General features: G+C 38.2%; 2 protein-coding genes and 1 long non-coding RNA gene across 3 annotated transcripts in view; 2 read left to right on the top strand and 1 right to left on the bottom strand.

The window, feature by feature from the left end:
• Nucleotides 1-348: 348 nt before the first annotated feature.
• Nucleotides 349-8,400, bottom strand: DhpD (guanine deaminase). Its single transcript, XM_019047470.2, has 6 exons — nt 8,243-8,400; nt 3,776-3,907; nt 3,012-3,281; nt 2,107-2,707; nt 1,565-1,711; nt 349-1,054 (listed from the first exon to the last, which is right to left on the bottom strand). The coding sequence occupies exons 2-6, from the start codon at nt 3,866-3,868 to the stop codon at nt 867-869; spliced, it is 1,299 nt and encodes a 432-aa protein (XP_018903015.2). The 5' UTR covers nt 3,869-3,907; nt 8,243-8,400; the 3' UTR covers nt 349-866.
• Nucleotides 8,401-10,895: 2,495 nt separating this feature from the next.
• LOC140224440 (uncharacterized) overlaps nt 10,896-24,777 on the top strand; it is a 31,505-nt gene continuing 17,623 nt past the window's right edge. Inside the window, exon 1 of the long non-coding RNA XR_011899718.1 lies at nt 10,896-10,995. This is a non-coding gene — a long non-coding RNA (uncharacterized lncRNA). The remainder of the gene's footprint in view (nt 10,996-24,777) is intronic.
• The window catches only part of schlank (ceramide synthase schlank), a 13,359-nt gene continuing 4,585 nt past the window's right edge, over nt 16,004-24,777 (top strand). Inside the window, exons 1-6 of the mRNA XM_019047475.2 lie at nt 16,004-16,364; nt 17,980-18,213; nt 18,967-19,075; nt 20,198-20,419; nt 22,907-23,025; nt 23,986-24,136. Of these exons, the coding sequence (XP_018903020.1) occupies nt 16,186-16,364; nt 17,980-18,213; nt 18,967-19,075; nt 20,198-20,419; nt 22,907-23,025; nt 23,986-24,136 (1,014 nt within the window). The 5' untranslated portion in view covers nt 16,004-16,185. The remainder of the gene's footprint in view (nt 16,365-17,979; nt 18,214-18,966; nt 19,076-20,197; nt 20,420-22,906; nt 23,026-23,985; nt 24,137-24,777) is intronic.

Raw genomic sequence — 24,777 nt, 5'->3', positions numbered from 1 at the left:
TGCGCGACTTGGAGCTGGAAATGAAATGCTACCGAGGATAAGCGAATGGTGGTTTCTTCTTAAATTCGCTTGTGTAATTATTTTGCCATTGTCATATGCACATTCTACTTGACTGTCACGGGGTAAAATTGACAGTTACCAATGACCCACTGCCGACTGTACAATCTCAGCGCCAGCGCACTTGATCAGAATGCACAGTGTGGATGCTTGTGTGATGGTGGCTTTTTCGGAATGGATGCTGTGGAGTAAAATGACTGGACTATTATTATAACCCTAACTTCGGACTAGGGTCGGGACTTAGTAAGGTTGATTGCAAGGGGCAATTTGCCCCAAAAAGAACATAATCTCTATGTATGCAAATGTTTTAATAATGGATTCGGTTACTCAGGATATGCAAGTTATTTATAGATTTTGATAACAATGAATAATTATATTCTTATGACAAAACCCATATTGCACTGGGGTAAAAAGAAACTTGCATTCGATTTTTTGGAGTGGCTCCCTCATATTGTTGACAGTATAATGGAAAGATGAATTTTTAGAAAAATATGCTTCTGTAGCAAATCTTTCACACTTGCTCATGCTCTGTCTCCATTCAATTGACATCAAATTTTTGCTGGGAAGTATCACTGAAGTAGGTGGTTTCTCTTATTTGCGGCCCAAATTTTTACCCTTCCTCGTACATGAGTTTCCAAGGTATCATATTACTGGATGTAAGAGAGGAAGAATCAACCTAAGAAAACAGTATTTGTATACATATATTATGAGCGATGCGACGTAAAATCTTCAAACTTTGGGATTAGGAGGCTTTGACAAGAGAAAACACCTTTGTTAAATATTTGAACTTTTCTGATAGGTACCTTGTTTTATATTATCACTTTGTCGCCCGCAACAAAAACATTTTTAATATTTCTATCATCACCAAGGTATAAGAATTTCTGAAATAGTTCCTCAGGTCGTAGGTCTCTGATCAATTTATTTTCCATATTTACAAGGAGAGCATCAAAATCTTTTCCAATCTTGAAGTTGCCAATTTTTTCACCCAGAGATAATGCTGGAAAAAAACAAAAATTCCAATTGAACAAAATGAATGCAAAATTCAAAAGAGGTGAAATACATCTCAAAAATAAAGCACCTTACAATCACTAATTTTTCACTTTTCCTCACCTCTCAACATGATGTGAATAGCTTTCAAGATGCGTCAAGAGCAACATTTCTTTCAGATTTTGTGACAGGCCCATTGCAATGAAAAATATTTTGTCAACTTTCATTCGCAATAATAGTAGAAAAATAAATGAAGCAGCATGATGAGTGATGCCAAGTTTACCCAATTAGAAGGAGAAAAGTCAAGAAGTACGAAACAATTTTTCATTGTAGGCAATCCTGCAACTTTGATAGTGGCATTCTAACCATAGGCATGTACGTACATTCATATAATCATTTCAAGTTTAATTTATTCTTTTCTCACAGTCTATATCCCTTTAAGCTCCCAAAAAATCTGTAAAAGTAAACTTTTAAGTCGTCCTGCTTACAAAGAAACAAACCAGTTACATTAGGTACATACCCGCAGCTCCACCCATTGTTGCTAAATAAAACACTTCCTTGTAATTTAAAGGCCTGTACTCGGGATTGGAAAGGAATATATGATTCGAAACATCAATAGCACGCCTCATGGCATCTAGGATCGTAGGGTTGTACCCACCAGCAACATCTGAAATGAGCAAGAAAAATAAGAATACTTATTGCACTGGGTGTAGTTTATGAATGACTGCAAGTTGCGGATGAAATTAAGTTGATTTTGTATGCTTTGGGGTAATACGTATTTATCTTGAAACTGTTTATTACTCTCTCATTTTAATGGGTACAATCTTTTCTATGTAATTAAAAATCCTTTTATCAAAAACTTATGACAGCAATAGAACCGGTGAAATGGAAAAGACTGATTGTGATAGGGCAGGAAAGATATGACTACAAATCATGCACCCCTGAAAACACATAGCTCCATTTTGTCCATTGTTAGGTGCTTCTTTCAAGCGGAAAAGTTGCTCATTGCTTCATTTTTAAGGGGAATTGAAAATATTATCAGTAAAAATCAATAGGAATTACCTGTTCCAAGACCAACTTTAATTTTGTTATTTAAAAGTCTTCGGACATTGCAAAGCCCGCTTTTCAAACAAGTATTTGATGCAGGACAGTGTATAACTGATGAGTTGGTTTCTCGTATTAACTCCAACTCCTCATCTGTCAAGTGAACACCGTGGGCTAGAATCGTTTTTTCTCCAAGAAGATTTGCCTTTTTATAGACATCAGTATAATTTGCATGCTTTGGGAACAGCTGTTTAATGAACTCGATCTCATCAACATTTTCTGAGACATGTGTTTGCACATGACAGTTGAATTCTTTCTGAACTGCACCAAGTTGCTCCAACATGTTTAGATCACAGGAGACAGCAAATCTTGGCGTTATTATCGGTTGTATTCGAGGGTCATCGAGACTGATCACATCTTTGATGAATTGTTTTGTATCTCTAATAGACTGTCTAGTATCCTCTGTTAAATAATCAGGAACATTCATGTTCATATTCACTTTTCCGATGAAGGCACGCTGCTTTTTCATCTTTGCAATTTTTGCAAGTTTCAAGCAGCTTTTTGAATGAATTGTTCCAAAATACGCTGCTGTTGTTGTGCCATTCTTTAATGTTGTCTCCTGCAAAATAAATTAAAAACTACTGTTAGTTTATTTCAGAGACAATTCATAGCCTCATATCTACATGAATGAGAACAAAAAATAGACACATTTTTAACAATGAGGAAGATTAAATGAACAATTTAACTTTAAAAATTTCTTGTACACCTTTTTTAAGTACCTGAAATACTTTTCACAACGTAAATGAGCTTTAAATAGAAGATTTTAGCATGGATGTAGGAAATGAAACTCTCTGTAAAATGCTCACTCTTATAATGGACATTGCAGAGCATGAAAGTAACAAAGCAGATAGGTAGATACTCACCACTACTTTCTCATAAACTGGGGTTGCATAATTGACATCCTCAAACTTTTTTTCCAAGGGAAACGTATATGCTTTTAACCACTCAAGTAGAGCTTTATCATAGCCAAGTCCCGCATTTTCAAACTGAGGGCCATGAATGTGAGCATCGATGAAACCGGGAATCAGAAACTCCTGGTCAGATAGTCTATAAATTTCTCGAATTTTGTGTTCTGAAGTTTTGTAGGTGCTCAGTAGTTGTTCAAAATCAATATTTACATCAATTGCCACAATCTGAAAAAATCACATGATAGTTTAAGACATATTAAGTAACATCCAACTTAGAAATTCAATATTGTCAAAAGTATATTTTACAAAAGGGTATCCTAAGAGGATGTTCTAAGGGCTACTGATATGAATCTTTGGTGAGGATCTACTGGAATCTCACGAATACAGTGTGTCAATGAGTGCATGAAATAATTAAGGTCAAGGTTTTAAGCCACCATAAATTCTGTAGGTACTTAAGTGAGAGTACTTATTTCTCACTTAAAATAAAATAAAAAAAAAAAAAAAAAAAGGAAGAAGTCTTAGAAACTACAGTGGGTACATTTTTAAAGAGTTTTTGAAACTTTTTGTGCCTAAATACCTCGTAAGTACAAGGTATTATTCTAATATAGGTATCTAATAAGGTAAGGGGTACATAATAAATATAACAAGTAGGTATATTCATTAAGTAAGAGCCTTCTTTTTTCCTTTAAAGTAAAATAATTGAAACCTAAAGCACTTACTTTGTTCTCATGAACTACCACTGCAGTGTTCTCCAAAACTTCGATTTCGCCAAAATTCTCACAATGGATAAAAGTGCCATGATAAATATCCATGTTTAATGTCAGGGACCTTACTTGAACTTCGAGGAATGACTGAAAAAAGTACATGTAATAATTATTTTTTCTCCTTAAAGTCCCTTGCCGAGTGCAATAGTACTGAAAATAGAGCGATTGAAATACAAGTAAGTATAGTATATTCCACAGAGAAAAACTCAAAAATTTGTATATGTACAAATCACGAAACAATTTATTCTCGTTTTTATGTAGGTGAAAGTGCCACCTTTATCCTTCATCAATGGATTTTAGGAAATTTTCAAAAAGTGTTTTGTAAATGTCTACTTTGAAGTGCTGAATATACTTTGAAGTTTACCTTGCGTTCTGAATCATAATTATCATAATATAGAATCGCATTTCGGCATATTTCCACACTGAAACAATTTAAGTGTAGATCTCTGCGAAACTTGATCCGATTACCTTTTTTAAATAACTTTCTTTTAAGTAGGTGCATTTTACATAAACTTTAGTTTTTTTAAGAAAAAAAAAAAACCTGATTTGAATAGGTAGGCCTCAAGAACATTCGGGTCATTTATTGATATTACAACGACGATTCGACGAGAATGAGCCAGCATGAATAATCCGAGCTACGGAAAGTTGTTATCTTATGAACTACATAGCAAGATTCTCCTTCATTTAGACGGGTAGGCAAAAACTGATCCTGCGCATCTAGGAGTTGTCGTTTTCCGCAGAGATTGAGATGAACGCCACGTGTTCTTATTAAATATAAATTTGGCAAAACGCTACCGCTACCCGCTTTTAACTATTTTTTTTAACCATATTCAGGCCCGTCACAAGGGGGGGGGGGGGGGGGGCAGTTCTGGGGCCCGGACTTTAAAACTAGGTACCACGCCCCGAGATGGGATGTGGCGGGCCTGAAAGAAAAATATTGCTCCGAGTTTTTCAGGTGTCGGTGGCGACTTTTTATGACCGTTATGGATTCTCACAACCAAGATTGCGACCTTGAAGGTGCTGTTTAATGTAGAGTGAAAGTAAAATAGTGGCACGGAAACTGCATTGCTAGGTAATAAATATCTAACGAAAGTGAAGTTTACATCGAACTCACAAAACAAATAACAAACAAAATGAAAGCCATTGATAAGAATTTACAAGTAAAACGTGACTTTGACGAGGTAATTTTGAATCAGCGTTATTTCGAAAAGGAAAAGCCTTATCTATCGGTAGACATTTGATTCAATATATGTTGGACAGATATCTGCTTGTCTCATCGCGACGGACCGGTTTTTACGTCGTACGAAGGTTGAGTCCGAATTTGGGTTCAAGCGCCATTTACCTATTCCGTTTACTAAAAAACGGTCAGTGCGTATAACGTAAGTGCGCACCCCAAAAAAAGCGCCTATCACTGTTTTCCAACAAAATGTTTTTTTTTTTATTATTTTCCGCCCGAAAAGAAAAAGGAGAAGTAACCACAGAGGAGAAGAGGATGAAAAAAAGATAAGATGAAGAAAAAAGAAAAAAGAAAAAAGAATGAGGAAAGAAAGGAAATCGTGAATCGAGAAATTTCACGCTTACTCGGAACACGCTAAAAAATATCTCTTTACCAAACGAGAAAAGTACATTCACGCCAGATCAGTTAGCAGGGCCGGATTAAGAGGGTGGCCACATGGGCCGCGGCTCATGGCGGCAAAATACAGGAGGCGGCAAATTTTGCAATCTTTTTGAATGTAGGTATCAAAAAAGAGAGAAAAAAATCGGATTCAGAAAATAAATTACGAACGAGAAAAGGCGACAAAATCTCTCATTTCCTGAGAGTAAAAGAATAGTAATTCTAATTTTGTCGTCTTTCGGTGATATAAGAGACAACACCTTTAATTAGAAGAGTTAAGAGAGAGAACAAACACGCAATTTGATCTGGAACTGAGCGGCGCGGCGGTCGGCATGAAACGCATAGCACCTACAAGACTGCGTGAATACTTCACGCATTGCGCCCAACAGTATGGTCAGCAGCGGTCGGCGTGAAACGCATAGCGCCTACAAGACTGCATGAATACTTCACGCATTGCGCCAAACACAGTGCGGTCGGCGCGGCGGCGGAAGTTAAAATTATTAACCACATTTATGTTTGTTCTTTCATAATTTTTTCGTTCGTTTTGAATAAATGGAAGGCCTTGTCCAAAAAGGGATGACTTTACGAAATTGAACTTTTGTTAGTGTTGACAGGGCTTTCACAAAAAAGGTGCCAAACACGAGTAACCGCGTCTCATACACCGCTCCCCCACCGGCACGTTCACTTGATGGTTTTTATAGATCGTATTCGACAGATCACACAGGTGAGATTATATTGATTATATCGAATTACGTCCGTACATTGAAACAATCCCAGTCTATTGCCCCGGTGAATTCCAGTAAATTTCTTCATATGTATATGTATGAAGTGAGCAAGTATGAAGCGTGGTGGACTACTGGCCTCCACCTGAAAACCTAAATGATCGCTCCTGCCTCTGACATGACGAAATGAGTGGAAGGGAATAAAATGAAAGAACGAACCAGTTGTGTTGAACCGCTCGTTTATTCCAAGCCGAATCTGTTAACACTGGCACTACCGCACTATCTATCTTACCACTACTTATCACTATCTTATCACTACTTTATCACTATCACTGAACACTCTCCTCCCTTAGTTTCGTACTGGTACGCATTAGAGTTCAAAAAATTTAATTTTGACTCTAATTATAATTTTTGGAACTTCTTGGCTTTGTCTTCCCCACGGAATGGTGTTGACCTAGCACCATTTTTCCGCTCTGCGTCAAGAGGCGACAGGGTCCCCTTGATGGGGAATTGGCTGTCCTACAGATGGGGCAGATATGCCAACCTCGCCTCGGTCGGGCTCTTCGGGGAAGACGAGCATGACGGAAGTCGCTGCAGGGATGACGCCGGGCTTTTGGGAGGATTCGCCGGACCCCGGGGGTCGCGAACCCCCTCGCCACGCCGACCGACCGGCCGGGCGCTGGGAAACGCAGCCCTCCAGCCTACCCTATGCTGGCTTGTATTTTTATGCTACAACGCTTAATCGGCACACACTAAAAAAATATCTCTGTATACCAAACGAGGAAAGCACATTAACGCCATATCAGTTCGCCTTCAATTTTTAGTGTAGACCACCCGAGCTCCCACGTGGTCGAATAGTGGTATCATCGCGGAATGACACGCTCGCTCCAGCAACACAAATAAGAGCTTTTTGCCAAGCGCGTGGATCGAGAAAGTATCAGATCAACAAGAATCGATTGAATCATAGATGAAACCGATCGACACCGATTCGATTAAAAAACGATAGCGAGACGGGTTTGTTTTAATTTTTCGATCGAATTATGTCTGTATTGGAACAATCCCAGTCTATTGCCCCGGTTAATTCCAGTAAATTTCTTAATATTTGAAGTGAGCAAGTATTAAAATTATAATGTGTGACAAAGCATAAAGATCCGTGACTTCTCATGGACTTTTGCGCTGATAAGTACGTCAGTAATGAGACCCAACTAATGAGCTACTAATGAAATCCAACATCAGGCAAACAAAATTCTAATAAGATTTTCCTCAATAGCAGCTCGATAGCTGTGTCGCACACTGTAATTTATGAACGTGGCCATGAAAAGGCGCGAAAATCGACGTGAAATGATGCGCACCATTCGAATGCATCACCACAACCGGAAATGATCCCCCTCATTATTGGCTTCCACATTTTTTCCGGAGAAAAAGTAGAGTAAATAAAAAAACATAGTGTGCATCGATTCTACATGTTTCCGACTTTTTAGCGATTAAAAACAGACAAGGGGCTGTTTATAAACTAAGTAGGTAAGACACTTTCTCCAATTTCGCACCCCCTCCCCCCAGCAAGAGCCAGTGCACGTGTACACCCCCCCCCCGCCGTCCTATTTTTCCCGCCTAAAAGATATTCCCCAAAGTCTTGACCGCTCGCATCCTGCAGCCTTCGTTCCACCAAATGTTTTACATTTTTCGCGAAAACGGTTCCAAGTTCGCCTCAAAAAATGACACACGCGATCTTATTGGGGAAACTGACGGTAGGTATTTCTTTCCTAAAGTTCTAATCTGCTTCTGTATCGAGTGGACGGTCCGACGGTACCTAATGTGCACCCCCCCCCCCTCCAACACCGTTAAGTTCTGAAAACTATGCTTAACTGAACTTAAATTTGCCAAATATCGTTGCACATCGCGCGTATGCAAAGCCACGCCGCGATGAGTAATGTAAGTAACGTACGTATAAGACGTATGCAGGCAACGTGTAGTCACGCCGCCTCGAACTTTTTCACTTTTCTTCTCTGCTCCAGGTTGGTTACCTAAATAAAAAACCAATGACGCAATGACGCGCAATCAATAAAATTAACTGTCAAAAAATACCTTTAAGTTTCTTGAAAAACACGTGTTGTAAACAGAAAACACTGCTAGCCACAATTCGAGTTCGCCGAGACTCTGATTTTGAGGTTAGCTTAGCATTGCGTCAAGTTGAAATGCGCTGGTGTAAGCACTGAGCGTCGGTTATCACCTGGACAACGACCAATCAAATCTGTATCCGCGCATCGTCGTCATCATGGGTGTGTGCGGTGGACGGGTGAAGAGGGGAAGATGAGTCTACCGTTACCGGTGACGTTGCCAACTAGTAAGTTCCCACGGTTTCGCAACTATTAGACAACTCGTCGCGTCGGTCGCCCCTCTGACGTAAGGACGTACATAAGTTTTTACGTGAGCCCTGTTCCACGTATAACTCCATGCTTTCTGGGGCTCATGCGGAAACCTAGACACGCCCTTACGCCAGAGGAGCGACAAACCGTTTCACGAGATGACCGGCATCTTTTTCCGCCTTCGCGACCCAGTGCACCACAGCGAGGGGTCCTCGTATAAGATGATTCATCGCACCCGACAATAGTGTCGTGCTAAGGAAGAACGTCGGATAAACATTTGAGAGTTGCCAAATTTTTCTTGACGAAACGTATTTTTAACAAAATTCATGCATATTTTTCCTTGAAATTTTCAGATATTTTGGATTAAATTGCGTACAAAATTGTCTGACAATTTTGGAAAATAATATTCACAATCATGGCCGGATTTACCTACTTGCCCCCATGGGCCGCCTGTATTTTGCCGCCCTCTTCTCATTCATTTTGAAACATCAATGAAAACCATCAAGTGATCGTGCCAGAGCAAGAAGGGTGCATAAGACGCGTTCACTCGTGTTGGACACATTTTTTGCGTAAGCCCTGTCAACACTACTAGCAAAGGTTCACGGAACTTTGCGCGAAAGTTCAGTTCCGTAAACCTATCTCTGTGGGGACAAGGCCTTTCATTTGTAAGAAATGAACTAAAAGAAAATAATTAACAGACATAAATGTGGTTTAATAATTTTAACTTCCGCCGCCGTGCTGCGCCGACCACTTTGTGTTTGGCGCAATGCGTGAAGTATTCATGTGGTCTTGCAGGCACTGTGCGTTTCACGCCGCGCCGACCGCTGTTGACCGTACTGTGTTTGACGCAATGCGTGAAGTATTCATGCAGTCCCGTAGGCGCTAAAATGTGTTACATGCTGACCGCCGCGTCTAGGGCTTCTCCTTTTCATCTCAAGTCCTCGTCATCATTTCTCTTTGCGCCGCGCCGCTCCAGGCCAAATTACGTGTTTGGTTTTTCTCTTAACTCAACTAATTAAAGATGCGCAGTCTTTTGTATTACCGAAATACGATAAAATTAGAAATTAATGAACTCTCAGGAGATGAGAGATTTTGTCACCTTTTCTTGTTTGTAATTTTTTTCTGAATCCGATTTTCCTGTACCTGCATTTAAAAAAAATTGCAAAATTTGCCGCCCCCTAATTTTGCCGCCATGGGCCGCGGCCCATGTGGCCACCCCCTCAATTCAGCCCTGTTCACAATTTTTCCAGTAAAATCGCTTTTTATCGGAGGAGACTTGGCAACGCTTGAAGGCTCATGCGGCGTTTTTCCTCAGCACGGCAGATCATATCAGACTTGTTCGACGAGAATACAATTTTGGAAAATGGACCGTGAAACCTCCGCTACAATAAAATAGCTCGGGATTTTCTTGCAGGAGCGGTGCAAATTCGAGTCATTGATGACCCACACTAAAGCTCTTACCATAGCCGTATGAAGGAGGCTACCTTTTCTTACTTTTGTAACTGCATACATTTTGAATAGATTGATATGTTTATTTTTTAAATAATTTATCGTTGAAATAATGCTCAAGTAAACGACGATATTCGGCCGAAAGACGGATTACACGACAATCAATGTCAAAAAATTACAAACGAGAAAAGGCAAAAAAATCTCTCATTTTCTGAGAGTTAAAGTATAGTAATTTCTAATTTGTTCGTCTCTCGGTGATACAAGAGACAGCGCCTTTCATCAGTCTAGTTGAGAGAGAAACCAAACACGCAATTGGGCCTGGAGCGGCGCGGCGCAGAGAGCAGTGATAACGAGGACTTGAGATGGAAAAGAGAAGCCCTCGGCGCGCCGGTCAGCATGGAACACATATTAGCGCCTACAAGACTCCACGAATACTTCACGCATTGCATCCAAAAAGTGCGGTCAACAGCGGTCGGCGCGGCGCGGCGTAAAACGCATAGCGCCTACAAGACTGTATGGATACTTCACGCATTGCGTCAAACACAGTGCGGTTGACGTGGTGGCGGAGATTAAGATCATGAAACCACATTCATGTTTAATCTTTCATAATTTTTTCGTTCTTTTCTTATAAATGAAAGGCCGCGTCCACGCAGAGATAGGTTTACGGAACCTAATTTTCGCGCAAAGTTCTGTGAAATTATGCTAGTGATGACAGGGCTTTCACAGAAAATGGCTCAACACGAGTAAACGCGTCTTATGCACTCCTCCTCTTCCATTACGTTCACTTGATGGTTTGTATCGATGTTTCTAAACGAATGAGAAGGGGCGGCAACATACAGGCGGCACATGGGCGGCAAATAGGTAAACCGGCCTTGTTGTTATATCTGATAAAAGCTTTGTTTTATCCAATTTTTCAGTGAAAACAGCTTAAATTGCTCCCGAGACGTATCAACTTTTCAAAGTTTCCCAATTCAGTCTTTGAAAATAGTTCTGGAATCACAATATCTAACCAAAAGTGAAAAGGTAGGTAATCCAACTTCAAAATTAAAAATTAAAAAAATGTCATGGAAAATTTTTACGTTTTTGCCACGTAACCACCCGACATAAAAACAAGAAATAATTAGCAATAGCCGAATCCCCGAACCACTCGCTCGAATTGCAACAGTTCAGTTTCCACGCATCATATACCTACTGTATTACACTGAAAAAAAAATCTCGGTGTATTTACTAAGAAAAGGGTAAAATTACCAAGAATTCAGGGTTCTATTTGATCCCAGTTTTTTCTTGGTAAAATTACCATTTATGGAATTGGTAATTTTATCGAGAAATCTCGGTAAAATTATTGACTTTCTCGGTAATTTTACTGGACCTTGGTAAAAGCGCCAATATTTTTTATCGACTGTGGTAGAATTACCGAGATAAAATGGCAAAGTTACCGGGAATTGATACGACGAATAAAAGTGGTATTCTTACCTGAAAAAAACAGTAAAAATTCCGGTTTTTAGGTAAGCTTACCAGTCTGTCTTGGTAAAATTACCAATAATTGGTGAAAAAAGTGAAATGGTAAAGGTACCAACGGACCTTGGTAAAAACGCCGAGAATTTTTTTTCAGTGTAGGAAGTTGAAGTTGTCACAGAGTTTCCATCGCGCAGAGAGGAAAACTCGCGGAGGTTTTCAAGAATTGACGTTGAGTAGTTTTCCATTTAAAAAATAAAGTATGACAAGAAGTCTAACGTCGCAAACCGAAGTGCGTGGTCTGGTAGTTTCACCATCGATATTATGTCGACGCTAACGGACCACTAGACAAGGTACGAATTTCAGCATTCCGATACATGTTTTTTAACCAAAATTTCACGTAAAACACAATGCGCACAACGGAAATTACCGAAATCAACTCCTTACGAAGATATTTAATGATTCTTGATGCGTGAATTCAAACCACCCGCTCATGAAAACTCAATGCTCTACGTGATTCATATCGCGCGCCAAACGTTATATCATGCCAGCCTATGCAATTTAAAAATCTGGCCTTCTCGATCTTGACGCTTTGGCTCAGCTATAGCAAAATGCTTTTAGTCTGAACAACGCATGGTGGAAAATGAACATTGCTTGATCGAGAAGCTTGCTGAAACCGTTGTAGTGCGCGATTTGACTCACGTAGAGCTTTGAGTTTCTCGTGAGCGGGCAGTTCAAATTCCTCGTAACCAATGTGAAATAAAAACGTTAATATTTTCGTAAGGAGTTGGTTTCAGTAATTTTCGTTGTGTGAATCGTGTTTTACGTGAAATTCTGGTAGAGAAACATGTATCAGATTGCTTAAATTCATACCTTGTCTAGTGGTCCATTATTGGCGTAAGGTGCCTTGTTCTGATTTCCGTTCCCTCATTTTTTATTTGTAGTTCGGAAATAAAACGCTATTCTTCCTATGGATATTATCTTCATTTTATGTCGTAGGAATTTTCGACGACTAAATCTTTCCATGAACAAGGAAAGTGATGGCTGGAAAAGCGAGGAATGTCCGCCGTAACCTCCGTGATTTGGTATTCTCGCCACCGCCGTCCTGCCGTGCTAAAGGAAGAACGCCGTATGAACATTCGAGAGTTGTCAAATTTCCTTCAATAAAATGTTTATTATTAAGGAAAGATATGAATATTTTTCCTTGAAATTTGGGACGTTTTTAGGGACGTTCGCGGTGAAATAGCGAACAAAATTTTCTGAAAAGTTGGAAGGAAAATATTCATAGGTTTACCAGGAAATTTGTGTTTCATCAAAGGAAATTTGGCAACGCCTTTAGGCTCTTGCGGCGTTTTTCCTTAGCACGGCAGTGTGGTCATTAAGCACTTGCGCATTACGCACATTTCAGTGTGATAAACTTGAACTCTGCCACCTGTTGCGCATCCATCGACTGCAGGAAAAATGAGAAAAATTCGATGGTGATGGTGAAATTACCAAACCAAGTACCTCGATTTGCGAAATTACAAATGTCCTGTCACATATTTTCCCATTCAGGAAAACCCTAAATATCTTTTTAGCTCAACATATCGTTTGTTTTTCTTCGTTTCTAACTATTTTTCTAAGCAGTTTGGACCCAAAAATAGAGCGGTATTTTCATGAAAAAATGAAAAACGAGTGAAAATTTTCAAGCCAAAAAATTTACCGTATTTGAGGTCCGTGATTTGGTATTTCCGCCACAGTTGTGTTCATGGATTGCCAGCGCGGCGCGCAGCATAACATGCTCATCGTTGAGCGAATCTCGGTACGAGCTAGAGAAAGCAGGCGCCTTCAATTTTTTCCAGGCAACACGCGCATCCATGGAGTACGAATAGTTGTATCCATCCAGGCGCTGTGATGAACTTTTCTCCTTTTGCGCATCTATCGGCTGCAAAATTAAGGGAAACGGAGAACAAATCGATGTTGTAAGTTAAATTGCCAAACCACGTATCTCGATTTGTGACGTCATAAATCTCCTGTCACTTTTCACTGTCCATAAAGGCCTACTACAATGAAGAGGCTTGGAGGACAAGGCGCATAAGTGCAGTTTTTGAAAACAATGAGATATTAATGATTGAAAGACTAGTTTTAATGCATATTATGCTGTGAAAAACTCGCTCCCAAATTCCAATCTTTAAGCATCAAAAAGTCAGTTTGAATTTTTATTCCTTCATACCCTGGTAAAAATTGGCAGTAGAAGCTGTGTTCCAAAATACCATAGACCTAAAGCCGGCTGTAAGATTTTCAATAGCTTCTATAGCCAGCTGCACAATTTCTTATAGCCTTTTATAGCCAATGGCGATTGAGCAACAGCCAGGCGATAAAGTGTATGCTAAATGTTACTAATTACGGATTCTAGGACTGTTTTTGGATTACCGCTTTATTTTTGGGCCGTAGTATCTTGATTTATTTTACGCGGAAAGCTCCGTACTTTTGAAGGATGCCTGCCATTCCTAATATGTTGGAGCGCCTTCAATTTCGTATGATACTATGCAATCCCTTTGGTGTGAAATAGTTGCTTCAAGCGCCGTGGCACGCTGCGGCGCGGCGAGCGGACAGCCAGCGCGAAAAGCGCCGTAGCACCTACAAACCTAACAGGGATACTTCACGCATTGCGCCATGCGTGAAGTATCCCTGTTAGGTTTGTAGGCGCTGGTGCGCACTTATCGCTGGCAGCATGCCGCTCCGCTCTGTGTTAGGCTCCAATATAATCTTGCGGAGTCAGCGTTTCTCAACTCATGATTTTGAAATGTTTGCACATCCTGTATGAATTATTCTCATTTTAATTGATGAAAAAAAAAATATGTATTAAAGGAAAATATAATGTGTGTTTTGTGAATATTATGGTATGGTTCCGTATCAAACTTAATGATTTCCAAAGCACACGAATTTCTACACAATTTCTCATAGCCTTTTATAGCCGATGGCGATAAACTGTAAAGCCCGGCGATAGGAACTATAGCCCGGCGATAGGAACTATAGCCCGGCTGCATACTTTTTTATCGCTTCGTAGGTATAGCCCGGCTATACATATGATTTGCTCCACTTTCTACAGCCAGCTATATGATTTTCTATTGCCTTCTTTAGCCGGCTATAAGAATTCCTATGGTATTTTGAAACGCAGCTCCTATCGCCAATTTTTACCAGGGTAAGGATCCATTTAATTTCGAAACTTCAAATGCGTAAGTATTTCTAGAAATAGTAAAAACTGCGCTAATGCGCATTTTTCTCCAAGCCCCTCAATTATTGTTTTTGCTCAACATATCGTGTATTTTTCTTCGTTAGTTGACGATATGCTTAAAAAATTTTGCGCAAGAAGATACAGCAGTATTTTTATGAAGAAATGAAAAACTAGTAACCATTTTTTTAAAGCCGAAAAATGTACTGTAATAGAAGTCCGTGCCGTAAAAAAACCTTGGGTAAAAATTTATCTCAGAATCGAGGGTCCTTTAGGTCTAAAAACCCCTCACACAAACCTGAGCGGCGCTTCATTTCGTCGTTTCCTCAACGATATGAACGTAACTTCATTTTGATGTTGCCAAATTTTCCATTGCAAATGGCTTTTTTACCAGGAGAATCTTGGGCACTTTTAACTGAAAATTTCACTAATTTTACTTCTGACTCTATGCAAAAATCAGACAAATTTTGGAAAAAATTGCAAAGGTACATTTTTGTAAATATCACATGACTTTTTTTAGTCAATTTAGCATAACCGTGGAATGGAGCTCCGTTCCTCCGTTCGGGAACAACGAATTATACTTAATTTGTTAGTTCTGCCGTTCTAAGTAGTTCTAAGGAAAAACGCCGTATGAACATTTGAGAGTTGCCAAATTTCCGTCGATAAAATGTTTATTTTTTAGACAAGGTATCAATTTTTTTCCTTGAAATTTTTACGCAATTCGGATCAAATTACGAACAAAATTCTCTGAAAAATCGAAAGAAAAATGTTTATAAATATTCCCATGAATTCGTGGTTTATCCAAATCAATTTGGCAACGTCGAAAGGCTCATACGGCGTTTTTCCTTAGCACGGCAGAGTCCGCGATTAGGGCGCGGCGGAGGATGTTCGGACGAGTTTCCGATGATATGCCAAAGGTGTGGTTTTCGTCTACCACTGAAAGGCAAGAAAATGAGGCGCAATATATTCCGAGCATTCTGCGCCGTTGCGTGACTAATCCAGACTAATCAAGGACAATAAAATTACGAGTGGACGAGCGTTCGAAAATGAGCGCATATGCGCGAAATATCCCATACAAAAAATTTCAAGGGTGGAGCCTGGAGCTTCTCTTTGCCTTCATCACTTCTGTGTAAAAAAGCCAATCCGGTATCCGGTGTATTTGAACCTCGAATCCAGCTACAGCGCCGCGGCGCCGCGCGCCACAATGACCACTCTACACAAGTTGACCATAAAAATCAGAAGTATCGTTTTGATATGGGAAGAAACTTTAAATAAAGTCACTTTGGCAACACAGGTGACGCGTCGGCCGAGTCGCCCGTTTTCTATTCGTCCACCGAGAAATTCTACACCAATAACAATGCAGACCTGATTCATTCCACTCCATCTCCCAACTTATCAGTTCGTTTCGTTCCCGGATTCTTGCGGTGCACGAAATGTGTCCGGCGTGTTAGTTTTACTTTGTTAGTGTTGTTTGTTTTCTATTTTTCATGACAGTTTAGTGAATTTTCAGTTTTTCTCGCTGTTATCCGTCTTCCCGTAGGATAATGGATGTGTTTCGTGCTGTGGCCCACGAGTTTTGGAAGCCCTCTATTTGGCTTCCTCCTAACATCACATGGGAGGATCTGAAATCCACCCCTGAAATTCAGTATGCTGACTACAGGCATCTAATTTACCCTCTTCCCATGGCGTTTTTATTCCTATTGACGAGATACATACTCGAAAGGTATGGTATCACCCCTCTTCTTTTTATCAGCTCCTTGTACGGTGCACCATAAAATGGTCATTGCATAACCTTATCACCCAGACGCAGTTTACAGACTCCTGTGAGTTCGCTGTCAGGCTGTGCAGGCAATATTTAGAAGTTGTGTTCAGGAGTATAGAGGCTTTATGTAGCCATTTCTTTCCTGGCCAATGAGTTCAGTAAACAATCGCTGAAACGAACATTGGCGGGTTGTAGGATTTGTCATGAGTGGTCTCAGTAGAGACTTCAGCGTCCAACAATCGAGAGAGGCCAGAGTGGCTAGAATGATTAAGAGTCTACACAAAACAAGTTTACACTCTCTACAAGTGAAGCACGTGCTCTGTGGTATTGATTCCTTTATCACTATCAATGTTAAAATGAGAGCAGCATATCATCCGTCACACTCATACAGCACGCAAACTTATTTGGTGTAGACCCGGTTTTAATGATAAAGGCTAATAATGTCCGATTACCCTCACTTATATCCAGCCCTGGGACTGATTTACATAAGTTGGAAGTCAAATAGGCATCAGAAAAGACTGGTTAAGTGACAACATCATTGGATATAAAATTTAATTCCAGGTTCAAACCAAAACCTCATGTACAAATTCTTCACAAGCTAACTGTGTTAATTTATTAAAATTTAGTTACTGACCGATCTTAAATCAAACAAGGATTTATTAAACACAAGAAATTTTGATTTTACAAAACACCTGGATGCATCTTACCACCACGGCGCAAGGGGCGCGAATCAGAAACAAGGTTATGTGTTTGTTTACATTTGAACCATGCCGTTGCCACTTTTTGAGTCTATTACGTCGAAGTGCAAAATGATGTAGCTCCATTGCAGTGTTTCAAAATTTCTGCCTCTATTGTATTTTTCCAAAGAGATAAAAGTCAATTTCAATGTAGTAGTTTACCTAGAAAAAAACCAAGGAAGTTTTCAAGAAATTAAGTTCACTCTCTTTCCCCAAGAGTACAGAAAGTATGGCAGGAAGTTGGAAAGCAGAGATATTTTTTTTGCACTCTGGAAGTGGATATATCAAAGTATGGTATTGGCCCACTAATTTACGCACGGTTACCCAAGATTACATTTACATGCCTATCTCTGTAGTACATGAATCCCACATTTTGACTAAAGCCAAATTGTGCTTTTATGAAAACTCGTTCTGAGAATCACTCTTCTTAACTTGTCAAGTGGTGCTGATGTGGTACTGATCACACGTCAAAGTTAGTCTCAATCCATCATTAATCTGGTCCTCCTTCTTCCCTGCACATTTTAAACCGCTGAATTATGTTCGCTAGGATGGATATTTTTGAAAGCACCTTTAACACAATGGAGCCTGTTCAATGCATCAAAATACCTAACTGCCTGAATAGTTAAGTATGGTACATCAGATCAACATTTCTTAGGTGTATTTGGCATTGGAAAGAACTGAACATTCTCTCTGCCTATCTGCCATGTACACACTGCTAAAATATCCAGCTAGCACAAGTAGTAGAATGGGGGCTGGTAGCAACTTTGTGTCCTTTTTCAAAGCATTGATTAATTTCACTATGTTCAGGTATTAATCATGTTTTTTTATAATTTTCACAGAATCTGGTTCAGTCCTGTTGGAGTATCTCTAGGAATCAAGAATGCTAAGCACAAGAACGCACCTTCCAATGTAGTCCTAGAAAAAGCATATGCTGCCAACTCTAAGTGGAAGCATAAAGAAATTACCGGACTGGCAAAACAGCTCGATTGGTCAGAACGACAGGTTGAGTGGTGGTTGAGGCTCCGCAAGTCGCATCATAAACCATCAACTTTGGTTAAATTTTGCGAGTGTTTGTAAGTTTTGGCTTTCCTCCTTTTTTCCTGTAAGTCAGGGTGCTAAAAGAGCCGGATTTTTGGATCTGTGGATTGTTGCAAACCAGAGGCAAACCTCGGGATGTGCGGCAAAATCATAGCCTTAATAGGAATCTTTTGAAAATTAGAAGGTAAAAAATGTGACAAATTTAAGGTTTGCTAATTAAGACGCCAGATCTTGAGAGAAGGTTGATGTTGTAGACCTCTGCCATAAACGAACGGATGATTTTTACTTTTCAAACAAATTAAATTTGATTAATTGTCTCTTCCTTTTTTTTTTTGTACTTAGTTTACAGTACAGCTTTCTCATTAGAGAAATTTAAATTGATTGGAAAGATAAGTATTAAGTGACATCATTGGTAGACTATCAATGAAATAAGGAAATAATTTTTAGGTAATATGGTTGATACAAGTAATGATTGTGTTAGATGTGAATGCATGTGTATGTAATAAGCTCACAAATAAAAAGAAAAAAGTATGACCTCTTACGAAGTAGTGACTATGATATTGGTGCACAAGTCACTTGAGGATTTAAATTGTAAGTTTTGATATAAGTAAATTCAAATTTGTAAAATAACACCAGAAGGAAAAGTTTCTTAACATAATTTTGATAAAAAATTCCTGTCCATTGAATATCCTGCCCCTTCTCATTTTTGTTGGACAACTTCATCTCAACTCTGTTAGTTGGTAATTCGTTATTAATTCTATTAGATTAATTGTTTTTTCTTCTTCCAGCTGGCGAGGATTTTACTATTTCTCTGCTTTTGTGTATGGGATGTATGTGCTTTGGGACAAACCATGGTTTTGGAACATAGATGCCTGTTGGTACAACTACCCATATCAGGTATCCACACTTTTTTCTCTTAAATTTATTGTAATTTAACCTTCTCTCAAAACGTGTGTCTTAAAAGTAATAATACTTCTCCTCAACAAAGGTGACAAGGCATGTAGCTGTGTTTTGGAGTCCGCTCTGTGAAGTGTTGTATCAACACTTTGCCCTTGTATGCTGGAAAATTTTTCTAATTTTTAGTCGCAGCTTAAAAATTTGTTCATACCTAAATTGTCAGCAAAGTTTTCACCACATAGTGAAGATAAGAAAGCTTTTTATGATTGTAGATTATCAACTGGTTTTAGGTAGGTACTCCTATTTTATGAGTGGAAATTTAGCCTTTTTAGTAAGGTTGAAATGACAACCAACTCTATAAGGTTGAGAACCATCTCCATTTTGGAAAAATTCGCAGCTTCAGCTGAGTTTCTGGGATGAGTGCTGTAGGGCATTACTATCCCCAAGTTCCAAAATAAAAGAAAACAAATATTTTCTCAAACATTTTTTCTTCATCTATATCTCTTCAGTTCTATTGAACCTTCAATTAAGATTTTTATATTTTTATTCTGAATTATTTTAGTGTTGCCACAGATAGCAACATTCTACATAATTTTATTTTATCTACTTACTTGTCCAAAATAAATTTGTATAATCCGTATCGATACTTAGAAATACCAGAATTCTCAGAAATGTATTAAAATATGCTTGAAATGGCTGTAAAGTCAAACAAACCAGTGTAGATAATGTCTAAAACAATGAACAAGCTTGCAAATGGGTTCATTAAATTTTCAGAAAGTAAATTCAACGCAGAGCTCCATTAAGTCTGTTTAGAGGCAGTTTGTTTCTCACATATTGGCGTTGGCGTTGATGAAAGGCAGGCATGCATTGATGAAATTTAAACTTGTAAACAAGTTGGTTAAAATCCCAATTTTTTTTCTTCAAAATTATTTGAAACTTTTTTATGTTTTAGCAGATCTCATCAAACATCCAATTGTATACCATCTATTTACTTAATCATGCTCAATTTTTTCAATTAATTTTTATTTTTTTTCCAAGCCTCTAGTCCAAATCATTATGATAAATTCACCTGAATCAGCTCTGCATCAACTTTTAATGTGTTTTCCCCTTCTTTTCTCCTAGAATGTTGACGGTGATATATGGTGGTACTATATGCTGTCATTATCATTCTACTGGTCATTGGCAATATCTCAATTCACAGATGTGAAGCGGAAAGACTTCTATCAAATGTTTGCTCATCACGTCATCACCATATTCCTCCTCAGTTTTTCATACATTTGCAATTTCCACAGGATAGGCTCTCTAGTCCTTGCAACGCATGACGTTGCTGATATATTCCTTGAGGTAAGCAGAATTTTTATTTCATTTTATCTCCTTTTCTGAAGGGGTATAAAATCATTTGCCTTCTAAATACCATTGGTATTTTTAAGGGAAACCTCAGAAAGTTTCCGACCCTACAGTTCAGAAGAATGACAGCACATTGAAGAAAACGCCTGAAAATTTGCTGAATAACCGGGCTACTTGAATAATTAAAGAAGGAATAATCTAAGAAGAGGAAGAAAAAACGAAAGAAACTGTCAATAGTCAATTAGAGAAAAGAAGAGTGCTGTTGGAGACCAGAGTAAACCCCACTCTGAATTTCCATAATGACAGTAATTTTTGACAGGAAAAGACAAAGATTTAACAAAAATATTTTATTTTAGCAGTCACCAAATCCCTTCCATAAGATAAATTGTCATATACCTGGGCCTAGTTGACAATTTTTCATAGTTACTAGACACTGATTTCTGTGCAAAAATCAAGTACTCTGTATATTTTATCCTGAGCTCTTTTTATTCGCATAATTGTTTTCCCTGTTATTTGATATCAAAATAAATTATCATACCATTCATATTTTCATGAACAGATGTCAAAGAGTGAAAATTCCTTTTAACAATAACAAATCTATTTATTTAATAAATGGGAAGGTTTTACAACTATGGAACAGGTAAAGAAGGAAAAATCTCAGCTTTATTGAGGTAAAAAATGACCTTGTACCATTCAGAAAAAAGTGAAGGTGCTCCCAACTGAGTATTTGTTCTCAATTCTTGTCCTATGCCCAAAGATTGAGAAGCATTTGAGGATAAACATGCTTCAATTAAATACAGCGTCTGTTTAACTACTGAAATAGAAAATTATGCTCTCAAAGCTGGGATTTAAAACCCTGTCCGTCCTTGGTTGGCCTATCTGCATTTAAAAAAAATTTCTATGACTCGTAAGATGGTTTATCAGTATCCAATTGGGATATTTGCCTTGGTGGAAAGTTAACTATTTTCTCCAGGACCATTTTGAATCCAATTGAATTGAATTGCTTCCTTGCAAATATTTGTGGGGTCGTCTAATATACTTCTATTATTACAAACTTCCTGTTTCCTATCCAGATTAAGTTTCATCAGGTCATCAGAGTCGGCCATTTTTTTTTAAATATGTGTAGCCTTGATAAAGTAATCAGTAATCAGCTGGTCGATCTTAATGTGCTTTGCCCTAATTTCTTCCCAGTTTTTGCTGTAATAAATATCTTGTCGAATGAATACTCTAACGATGAATACCTTGAACTCTCTCTGTCTATTTAACGCTATTGAAGATGTAATGAACATCTTTCTTTGCAAAGGAAGAAGGGCTAGAGCTTACCCATGGTTTGTTGAGACGAAAGTTAATTATGTTTTTTTCACCACTCATGAATGGTGCCATGTGAATTAATGAAAATATTTAGCTGTTGAGTAGTGCTGATTCAGAGCTACTCAGAAATTAACTTCTATCTCCATATATGTGAGGGAGCTCTAGCTAGGTATTCGTTTTTCCTCCTTATTTTTCAGTTTGTATTTCTGTTTTGATCTTTGCTTTTACAACTTCCGCCCTTAAAATGTGTGGAGAACAATAGGTAGTTTGTTTGCAACATCAACAACATCAAACTGGTGTTGCGAATTATTTCTACGGTTGACGGATAATCGATTTTGTACTTTACCGAATTTATCATTGATTATCACCATTTTTGTTATTGAGTGTTAGCTATCATTCAGATCTTTCTCTCTGACTTGATTTTGCTGTACTGTACTAATTCTTGCAATCTCATGGAGACATTGCATGAAATTAAGGGACCTAAATGATTTTCCATTGGCAATTCCAAATTAGAGGGTACATCAAAGAAGAAAGCTCGAATATAGCTGGCCGGTAGCTGATGTTACTGATATCAACAAAAAAACGCTCCTTTTAATTTTTTAATTTGCCTTTTACGCAAACTTTCCTCCCTCTCCCTCACATTGCATCTAAGTGACTTGTTTCAGTTGTAATGGAAAAACTCCCTTTGTAAAATAGGGTGAGTTGTTGTTGTAAGCTAATTGAAACAACAATTAAAATCCCTTTGCAGTAATGTAGACCGGTAGACAAGTTGTGATCTGTAGGTAAATAGATAACTTAATTTCATGTCTTACGTTCTCTCTCAAAACTTTTAGGGGAAATTAAGCTCACTGCTCAACGTTTGAAAATTAAACTCTCATTGAGATAATTTAATGTGCCTTCCATTGATAAACTGTGAACAAGGCTAAATCGTCAATGAGTAAGCTTTAATGTTCCAGTGTGAATAATCTCTCATTATCTAAGGGAAGAAAGAACCATTTACGTTAAATCGATAAGTAAAACTGAACTGAATGAATCGAGATAATTCCATTATTGTAAGTTAACGAAGATAATAACAAATTGATGATATAGTGATTTTTCTTTAATTATCGCACTCGGAAGCAATTTCAAGACACATAGTTTTCTAATGCCGCACTATTATCTATCTAATTGCAGGGTGCCAAGATGACGAAGTACGCTAAGTACCAGAAAACATGTGATATTATTTTTGCTGTATTTACGGTCGTATGGATTCTGTCTCGTCTCGTATTTTATCCATTGTGGATACTCAAAAGGTATGGTTATAATTGAATTCATTTTTTCCCTTTCTTTTCCTGTTAAAGTGCTAGTTTAACAAGGTGTCCCCAACTATGAATCATTAATATGTGCCTTTGAAAGGCTGATAAACTCAAATGTAATTTTTTACAATCTGTTCATTTGTTCAACCACCAGTTTTGTGCATAAATACATTTTAATGCCAAATTTTGCCGGCTAAGCTATTAAAGACATGGTCAGTAAATAAAGTATCTAATGAGCCAAAAGCAAAAAAATAAAATAATAAAAGAGAAAATGAGGAGAGTAAAGAGAAAAAAGAAGGAAAAGGAAAGTTCAGAAAAAAGTGAAGGAAATCAAAGATGAAGTAAAAGGGAAGAAACTAGGGGAGAAAGAATAAAAGACAGGAAATAAAGAAGACGTTTGATCCGGGAGGTGAATGCTCATTAGGATAGAAAATTAACAGACGGTCTATAAAAATGGAAGACAGTTTTGAGGAGATACTTAGGTGTAGGCAGGCTAACACTTTATGTGTGAAAGGAATGAAGGGATGGAAAAGTTGGCGAGGGAGCCGCACAGAGGAAAGCCCAAGCGCAATGGAGGAAAGACACTTGGTGATGCTGCTGTGACATACCGCAACACGATTCAACCTGTTCAGTGCGGTGCGCGTTAACAACCTCACATCTCCAATCCATTAGTATGGGGGAAAACGACTTTCCTCTTTTTCAGGCTTTAGCAACAACTTTTTCAAAATTTGATTTTTTAGTCTTGCTCAGATGGTTCTTGACTTCATTCTTGCTAAGTTTGAAGGAAATCACTTTTACAGTTTATAGCTTTAGATATTTAAATATAGAGTAATCGAGAAGCCTGGGTGTACCTGTTATACGTGTCAGTTACCTAAACTGCATCACCTAAAGAGTGAACTCATGTGAAGCATTTTCGAAATATTGTTTCCAATATCTAATTGTCTCTTCCCTCAACAGCACTGCAATAGATGCTCCAGTGATAGTCCAAACACCAATGTTTCCGGCATATTACATTTTCAACGGATTTTTAATTCTGTTGCTCGGCCTTCATATTTTCTGGACTCATCTCATCATGAGGATCGTCTACAACAGTGTCATGGCAGGGCATGTAAGTATTTTTAGTTATCTCTTTCATAGTTCGTCTTTCAGTTTAAAAATCATAACGGATGAATCTGCAGTGTAATGAAACGATGTCAAGGAGATCAGCAGATCTCTTCACCAAGTTAAAAAATAATGAAAAAAGTGGCATGAATTATTTACATTCCCTCAAAATGAAAAAGAAAAAAACATAAAATGCCTTTAAATTTCCTTGCATTAAGTGCAGACAGCAGCAGTTTGTTATACAGTACATCCGACAGCAAGCAGCTATTGTGCTGGTTGGCGGTTTGTTTTTTTTTTTTTTTTTTTTTACAAGAATCATTTAGTTTCCCTGATTTTGCTACTATTTAATGATTACTCACCTGTAGTAGAAAAACTGCCCAGAATATCAAGGTGTTCAGAGTTCATCAAAGCGCTCATCTGTTCAAGTGTCAAATATGGCAGTTGTGATTAAACTTAAAAATTTTGAATTGGATTTGTTAATTGCATTCTTAATTTGATTTGTTTAAATTGCATGTTTTCTATACCGCACCTAGACCGCGTTAAGTAGAAAGAAACGATTATGCATCAGCCATTTCTAAATTTTATCAAACAATTTCTTTTTTATTTACAAAAGAACGGTTGTAAGGATTCTTTTGAAAATTTCAGGAA

The sequence above is a fragment of the Bemisia tabaci genome, chromosome 4, assembly GCF_918797505.1.
Source record: "Bemisia tabaci chromosome 4, PGI_BMITA_v3".
NCBI lineage: Eukaryota > Metazoa > Arthropoda > Insecta > Hemiptera > Aleyrodidae > Bemisia > Bemisia tabaci.
The sequence above is the reverse complement of the archived record's forward strand: the minus strand, read 5'-3'. Positions and strand labels throughout refer to the sequence as shown.

What these genes read in the sequence shown, in the direction of transcription:
- DhpD (XM_019047470.2), bottom strand. Translation starts at nt 3,868, where the DNA reads ATGGATATTTATCATGGCACTTTTATCCATTGTGAGAATTTTGGCGAA. An exon ending in CAGTTTATGAGAAAGTAGTG is followed by an intron (nt 2,708 to 3,011) that starts GTGAGTATCTAC and finishes TTTATTTTGCAG; the next exon opens with GAGACAACATTAAAGAATGG. An exon ending in TAAAGTTGGTCTTGGAACAG is followed by an intron (nt 1,712 to 2,106) that starts GTAATTCCTATT and finishes TGCTCATTTCAG; the next exon opens with ATGTTGCTGGTGGGTACAAC.